This window comes from Chenopodium album, chromosome 26 (assembly GCF_948465745.1).
Source record: "Chenopodium album chromosome 26, dcCheAlbu1.1, whole genome shotgun sequence".
NCBI classification, from domain to species: domain Eukaryota; kingdom Viridiplantae; phylum Streptophyta; class Magnoliopsida; order Caryophyllales; family Amaranthaceae; genus Chenopodium; species Chenopodium album.
Window position 1 is genome coordinate 17321742 of NC_137859.1, and position 8813 is coordinate 17330554.

An 8813-nucleotide genomic window follows, 5' to 3' on the forward strand; every position below is an offset into this window, starting at 1 on the left:
ACTACCAAATTTTAAATTTTAGCCTACCCTCACCCTTTTGCCTTAACGTTACAACCTTGGGGAAAAGACCTTTTGACGTAAGTCGTTGAGTCATTCATCGGGGGAGAGAAATGTGAGTTTTAGCCTAAGGAGAAGGGATGCATAGTCAAGATGTCGAGTAGCCTAAAAATTCTCTTTTTTCGGTTCCTTCGAGGAATCATTGAGATGCTCACTAGGGGTTGATATGAGACTAGTAGGAAGAACGTGGTAAGATCGTTTGGGATGAAAGTGGATTGTGAAAGAAAGTTCCTATGCTTAGCATATTTATGTTTCAATCAACCTTGGGTATCTTGGAACTTGCACACCCTTACTTGTTTAGAAAGATTTGCATTCATTTGTGCTTGTACATTTGGAAAAGTCCTTTCATGAACATTTGTTTGTTTTTCTTTCCTTATGACTTGTTTTTCATGCTTTGCCTTGTTTGTATTATTATTAGAGTTATGGGTCAAACCCTTAGGAAAAACTTACGAGAGCATCCCTCGTCCTCTAGGGCGATCTAGGGTTTTAAATGACTTGTCTTTAGTTGCTAAAATTGACCGTGGTTCCTACGAAAGTGAGTTAGTGTATATTCTTGGCTCTTCTCCTCTTTAGCTTGTTTGAATAAGCTCGTCATTTTCACTCCCTTGGTTATGATTTGCTCGAGGACGAGCAAAAGATAAGCTTGGGGGCACCTTCATCAACACCGCCGCCGGCGTCACTACCAACACTACCACCCCCACTTATACTACTTTTTTATTATTTCTCCCACCATCTTCTTTTGGACCTCACCCTATAAATTTTTTAAAACTTTGTGAACACCCTAATGTTATGACTAATACGAAATTGATGGAGTATTAGATAATAAAAATTGATATGGAAAAACTTTATACAAACATTTTACATGTTAGTAGTTGTTTAAATAGATTAATGAAATTGTATAGCATGTATTCTAAATTAATATATAAATAGTGAAAAATGTGTGTTTATTATTATGAAACGGAGAGAGTAATTATTTATTTCCTAAATAATTTCACCTATAGATCTATTGTGTACTTTATGTATAAATTAAACCATAGGAGTACAAATTAATGATATAATAATGTAATATAAAAAATAAAAAATAAAATAGAATTGAACAACAATGATGTTTAGAAGTTTTGTATAAGCCAATATTAGAGCCTAGTTGATTGAAGCCTATTACCAATAGTGTTGAGCTCAAACTTCTTGACCAAAGGGCCCATCAATCTAATGCTATTGTCTCGAACATATGGAATTTTTTCTATGGTTGTGGAACTATCTTTAAGGAGTTGCCTACATGACTCCCGCCGCTCAGCAACCGTGCCATGGTAGTGATAGTACTTCATTACATTGTTAGGCAGTCGTGTTGATTTGCCTACAAAGTTCTCTGAACTATGAACCCCTGTTGCATACACATTCTTTGGCTGTATAGCGTACTTCTGATCTCTCCTCATTTTTTTCGCATTCTTGTACACCAACTTCTCGAAACCCCATTTCCTGACAAATTCGAAAATGGTAAGAAATTTGCATAAATTAAAACAATACGCCATAAGACAAAAATCATTAACCCAATCTCAAAAAAGATCGATTGATAGACAAAAAAAAATATAGCCTATTAGCCTTGTTAATTTGAATCAATGTCTTTCTCTTAAATATCAAATTTCTTACTATACATTTTGCTTAAATAACTAAATTTATTAATATCCAAAATTTTTTGTTAGCAAACATGACTCAAAATTCAAAATTTGTGGTAGTTAAATAATAACATTACTCGTATTAAATGACTAATTCTACATTTCAACGTGTATTGTGTAGCTTCTAAATTCTAATATTCTAAATTAAAGTTTATCAATCATGTTGGTAGTAAATTCCAATAGTTGCTGGAGGACAAGTTTCAAATTAGCCATCATGCACCCAACCTAAAAATAATAACATTTAATTAAACAAGTATATTCATGTGCAACTTGACCATATTATAAGGAGAATGGACAATAAACAGCATATAAAAAATGTGCTAGCATGTGACGCACCACATTCATAAAATCTATAAATGTAATAAACCTAAAGCACTAATACATCCAATTATTGCCAACTAACATGTCAGTTAAAACATTAAAGATTAGTTTAGGACCTCAGCTTTGTAGTAATACTCCATAGTAGTTGGGATAATCAGGACAACAACTTTATTTCATTGTTCTCATCCAAATCACCATTTACAAGATGAACGTGCAAATTAAACATCTTCTTTCTACTTTCTTACTGTATAATTTATGAAAAATGCTATACATAGCCCTAAAGGCTACATATAAGCATTTAATTTACTCTTGAAAATTGTTCAAAATTAGAAATTCATGACAAAAACACACTAAATACACCGATTTACGCGTGTTTTTGTCATGAATTCCTAACTTTATACATTTTTCAAGAGTAAACTCAATGCTTATATATATAGCCCTAAGGGCTATGTATAACATTATCCATAATTTATAGTCTTAACTTTCCCTCATCTCAATTTAAAATAATAAATAATTCCATTGCCTATCTTTTTATTCATTTAATTTGGCTATGTGGCTATGTTTTTAGTAAGTGAGAATGGGGGTTGGGAAAATAAGAGTGAGAATGGGATTCGGAATTGGTTATTGAGAATTTATGAAATTATGTCAATAATCTTTTTTTTTTTTTTTTTTTTTTGAAACCAAGCTGCGAATTTTCATTAAAGGAAATCAATTTTCGCCTAAGTAATCAAGCTTTCGGGGAAAGGACTCAAAGAAACAAATTATTTACAACCTCTAGCATCCCAACAAGCAGCATTATGAGTTAGAGTATTACCCGCATGCTTAACGTGAGATAAATAAAAAACATTAAAACAGGAAGTCAATCTATGAATGTCATCATAAATTAAGAAAATAGAAGAAAAACTCACAGCTAGCCTTCAAATTGATAGCTCACACCACAATACCACATTGTTATGTCAATAACCTTGTTTGTAGTAAACCGAAATTTGTAGGGAATAAATATTAAATTTACAGAATTACCCTTCCTAACATTTCTTTTTCTTTTTTTTTTTTGAAAGATCCTAACATTTCTTTACATGTATGGCAATATTGTCATTATACCCATCCCATCTTCCAATGCCCATCCTATAATACCACCCCCTACTAGTATAAGTTTCATGGGAATCCAAGCTTTTTACACTTTACAATATAGGGAATATTTCCCTCCATTTCAAAATAAATGTCTCATTTTGAATTTGAGCTATTTGCATACACTATTTCCCTCCATATACCTCTGTTATTTCATTATACGTAAAATAAAACATTAAATGTAGTCATGTCAATATTAATTTGAATTGTTTAAAGGAACAGTTTTCGATTATCGATTTTTTATAAGTTACTCACTCCGTCCCTAAATTACATTCCTCCTTTCTATTTTTGGTATTCCAAAATTACATTCCTCCTTTCTATTTTTGGTAAGTTTTTTTTTAGTAAATCAACTCTCTTTTTGTGTTTTATATTTAATGTTTTCTCACTCATCCTTACCTAATCTCACTCATAATCCTTCTGCCAAAGTACAATGAATATGATTGGTTAAAAATTTTCAATTAGGAGCATGTGATTAGTCCTTTTTTTTTGCAAATGATTGATGACATGTCATGAGTAATAATTAATCTATCTTTGTACTTCCCATTGCATTATCTAATTATTGTTATTTGTCTTATTCTTCCCTCCTTAATTCCCGTGTAAATTTCCAAAGAGGAATGTAATTTAGGGACGGAGGGAGTATATTTAATCATAATTAAAGATATTGTTAGTCTTTTTCAAAATTTCACGTTAGTAAATGTGCCGATCAGAATGAGACATTTATTTTGAAACATAGAGAATTAGAAAGTACACTTAAAAGTTACAGTTTTTCTCTTCTCTTAGCTTCACTTACCATAAATTCTAAATTACACCTTGTGTCTCTATTTGTTTTTCCCATTTATTATTACAATAATGTGGATTATATAATTCCTTACAGATTTATGATGACTTTTGGATGTTTGGTACTCTATTAATTTCGATCGACTTCCACATTAACATTCACAAACTTACTAAAGTTACGCGCAAATAAAATCAAAGATTACATTTTGTTTGGATAGGAAGAAATGAAAGGAAAAGAAGATAAGAGAAAAGAAAGGGACAAATTCTCTTGTTTAAGTAAAATATTGGGGGAAGGAAGGGGAAGGAGAGGGAGGGATCTATTTGCCCTGTCTCTTTAATAAGCATAATCACTCCAAAATTAAAGAGATTTGGAGGGAAAATGGAGCTCACATCCCCCTTCCTTTCTTTTCCTTTTCCATCCTTCATTTTCCCTCCCCTTCTTTTCCTTCCTTCTTTGTTATCCAAACAAAGCGTAAATGACATGGATTCTACGAGTAAGACTCACTATATCATCATCACGCTCTTTTTTGTTTTTGCCGGAATTACCATTAATCTAATTTATTATTTTAAAATTTGATTTTTATATTACCAAGTCTATCAAACTTTTTGTAATTTAATTTTCAATTACCAATCTTTTATTCTACCTAGACTAATACTAGTATAATTTTTCTATAATTGAATTTAATAATATATCCTATATCTTGGTACTACTTGCCCACTTTATTCAATTTATTAGAAGAATAATTGAAGAAAACAAACACCAAATATGCGCAACTTTACCCAAAAAAAAAAATAAAAAAAAAATAATCAACAATTGCAGATAAACAAAAATTAATACAGAGAAAAAAGAACATACTTGTTAATTTGGCCATCATCTTCAGCTAAACAGAGTCTATTAGACATAGATACTTGTTCAAAATTGAACAGAGTATAATCCTGAAGCGTTTCCATGATCGAATCAAGAGACGAATCCCCTGGCAAATAAATATACTCATCCACATCAAAGAAGAACATCCATTTCGTATCGAATCGATGTCTATGTAAGCAATCGTTTAGTATAAGCATTTGATTATGATAAAACCCATCGAATTCCTCCTGATCTTTAACATCGTGTATTGTAACAAACCCAAGATCAATCCATGGCAAAAGTACGTTCATTACTTCAGGGTGTATCCCACCTGCATCGTTGAACACGAAATGAGATTTCGTTCCGAACAGTCTGACATGGTACGCGATCCACTCGCGGATTCTCTGAGGGCTGAGGTTACCGAACAATGAGCTACCGCAGTAGAGGTAGTCGTATTTAGGAGGAGCGTGAAATTGAGATGTTTGCCACGAATTTGGGGGTTCGTTTAAGGCTATGATTGTGTCAATCAAGTTTATATCCCGATCATAACCACCGTTGGTAGAGGCGTGGAGCAGGAGCCGGCCACCCGTAGAAGGGTCCGTACCAGTAGGGAATGTACAATTGACAACTACTACAACATAGGCACGTGCGAACCCGAAATCCTGGAAAGAGAGTTTTTGGCCTTGGACTGCAAAATGTGAGCCGTTATTCAGCTGGTACTCGCAGCTGTATGATGGATGGCCGTAGTCGTGTAGAGGTTTAGATGACAACCCGATGACAGCGAAGGTGTTGGGACCGCCGCGGTAGGCGGACATAAAGACGAAATTGTAGGCGGCGGTCCCGACGGGGTAGAAGGAGCGTTTTATGACTCCGTGGTCGAGGATCTTGTCGGAGGGTTGTTGAGGGGGTGGTGGAGTGGGGGTTGTGGTGGGGCAGGAGGTGACATCGGAGGTGGAAAAGGGGAGAAAGCGGGTGGGGAGGAATTGAAAGAGGGTGGCAACGGAGCAGAAAAGGAGGAGAGCAATAAAGATGAGCTTGAGCTCAGATGAGTAGTTGTTCCTCCACATTAAACTAAATATGTTGCCTTTTCTCTCTCCTGATTTTCGGAATTTGTCTCTCTGAATCTTTCCCATTTCATTTTGGGGGAGACGTTGACTAACAGGAATTGGGAAGGAAGTGGAGTGATTAATTGATTTTAATATTTTGTTGTCTTTTTCAGTTGGATTAAATTGAAAATGTTAACCTACCCCCTTATTAATTAACGTTCAGGTTAAATTTACGGAAATTGTTGCATCTTTACTTTAGTTGGTACTCCGTAGCAAATTGGATAAATGGTAGTAGCAAATTGGACAAATGGTTTCGAATAGAATTGTGCATTGGTCTAAACTCTAAATGGATCGGATCATAGTCGAAATAGGCCGGAACTGAACTCGTTCAAACTCAATTCAGATGCATGTCACACTCGAGGCAAAACCCTTATTGAGGTGTTTCAAATGACGACTGGTGTAAAAATTTGTCACAGAAGGGTAAACACGTCATAAATCACCCTATGATTAATTAAGAGTATCATTGGGTGGTCAAATAATATCGCTAAACATTCATTTGTATTAAATTTATATTCAGTAAAAAAAAAATAAAAAAAAAAACTATTTATAGTATTACAGCTTCTCAACATTCCAATTCCTATGCTCCCACGGACATTAAATCGGCCTTGCGTATAACACCCCGACCCCAAACAAATTAGGGAGGGGCCTATTGTCACGAAATGCGCATCAAGGGCCAACAACTGTCCTCACAGACCAACACCAGTCCGTTTGATGCATTTTGTCCTCACTTATGCGCACTCCGGGAAAACTTCCCAGGAGGTCACCCATCCCAAAACTACTCCCAACCAAGCACGCTTAACTATGGATTACCTTAGCATATGAGCTCCCTAAAAAGAAGATGCACTTTTTGATATGAGTCTTATATCAAACTCTTTTAAAGCAATCATTTAGGGTATTACATACACCACCACTTGAGATTGGTAACGCCCTCGTTGCGTCTGGAAAGCTAGGGAATCCAATATTACGCCTGATGGCAACTGGGTATGGCCCCACGATTCTCCCCCGCTAGACAACTGAAATAGGATTAATTATTCACGGTCAGCACGCGGTTGTAAGGTTGCTTTGATACCATTTGTAACACCCCAACCCCAAACAAATTATTAGGGAGGGGCCTATTGTCACGAAATGTGCATCTCATAGACCAACACGAGTCCTTTCGGTGCATTTTGTCCTAACTTATGCGCACCCTGGGAAAACTTCCTAGGAGGTCACCCATCCCAAGACTGCTCCCAACCAAGCACGCTTAACTATGGAGTATCTTAGCATATGAGCTCCCTAAAAGGAAGATGCATCTTGTTGATATGAGTAGTATATCAAAATCTTTTAAAGCAATCATGAAGGGTATTACATTTCACACCATGTCATTGCATCTACCTGATCCCTCGTGGTACATGGACACCGGTGCCACTTCTCTCATATGACTTCCTCCGATCCAACAGTAATCCCTCATCTTATTTTTATTTGATCAATCATTATAGTGGTATTATTGTTGGTAGTGGTCATACTATTCCAATTCATCATGGTTGTGGTAATACTACTTTGCCTTCCCCAAACCCACGCACCTTTGTCCCTTTTTAATCTCCTACATGCCCCCAAACTCATTAAGAATCTGATTTCTGTTCGTAAGTTTACAACTAATAACTCTATGTCTGTTGAGTTTGACCCTTATGGTTTTTCTGTGAAGGATTATCGGACGGGGATGCCAATAATGAGATGTGATAGCCAAGGGAACCTTTATTAATTCACCACCAATTTCTCACGTTCTTCTCCATCAACCTTTACAGCTTTAGAATCTTCTCTTTGGCATGCATCGATTGGGACATCCGGGATCTTCTATTTTAAAAACTCTTAGTAGTAATAATAGCGTTGAATGTACTCACTCTTCTAGTGTTTGTCATTCTTATGTACTTGGAAAACAAATTAAGTTGCCTTTTATTTATTCTAATTATACTACTTTGATGCCATTTGATATTGTTCATAGTGATCTTTGGTCATGTCCTGTTTTGAGTTCATCGAGGCATCGATATTATATGCTTATTTTGGATGATTATTCTAAGTTTTGTGGACGTTCACGTTAGCTAAGAAATGGGATGTTGTTTATAAAGTCATAGCATTCCAAGCATTTATTCGAACCCGATTTGAATGATCGAGTAAAACTTTTCAATGTTATAATAAACCTTTTTGGGCTTTATGTGAGTCAAATGGCATGTCTTTTCGTCTTTCAGTCCACATACATCATCACAAAATGGAAAGGACCGAGAGAAAAATTCGATCATTTAATAAAATTATTCGCACTCTTCTTGCTCATGCCTCGTTACCTCCCTCTTTTTGGCATCATGCATTACAAATGGCTACTTACCTCCATAATATTCTTCGAGTAAGTTACAAGAGTACAAGTTTCCTCTCCAAATTCTTTACCATAGGGAACCTTCATTCTAATTCTCACTTACGTGTCTATGGATGTTTGTCTTACCCCTTATTTCCGTCCACTACTATTAAAAAGCTCCAACCTCGTTCTACACCATGTGTTATTTGGTATCCACTGAATCATACGGGTTACAAATGTTATGATTTATCTTCTAATAGGATTTTCATAAGCCAACATGTTGTGTTTGATGATGATGTGGGAAAAACAAGGCAAAGCAAGAAAAAGAAACCAAAATACAAGAAAAGCAAACAAATGTTCATGAAATGACTTTTGTAAATGTACAAGCACAAGTGAATGCAAATCTTTCTAAACAAGTAAGGGAGTGCACGCTATAAAATACCTAAGGTTGATTGAAACATAAATATGCTAAGCATAGGAACTAGTTATTACACTCCACTTTTATCCCAAACGGTCTTACCGTGTTCTCCCTACTAATCTCATATCTCCCCTTAGTGAGCATCTCATAGATTCCGCGA

General features: G+C 35.4%; 1 protein-coding gene across 1 annotated transcript; it reads right to left on the reverse strand.

The window, feature by feature from the left end:
• Positions 1 to 1118: 1118 nt before the first annotated feature.
• LOC145617570 (galactan beta-1,4-galactosyltransferase GALS3-like) lies at positions 1119 to 5953 on the reverse strand. Its single transcript, XM_081672287.1, has 2 exons — positions 4813 to 5953; positions 1119 to 1533 (listed from the first exon to the last, which is right to left on the reverse strand). The coding sequence occupies exons 1-2, from the start codon at positions 5934 to 5936 to the stop codon at positions 1191 to 1193; spliced, it is 1467 nt and encodes a 488-aa protein (XP_081528413.1). The 5' UTR covers positions 5937 to 5953; the 3' UTR covers positions 1119 to 1190.
• Between the last annotated feature and the right edge of the window lie 2860 nt (positions 5954 to 8813).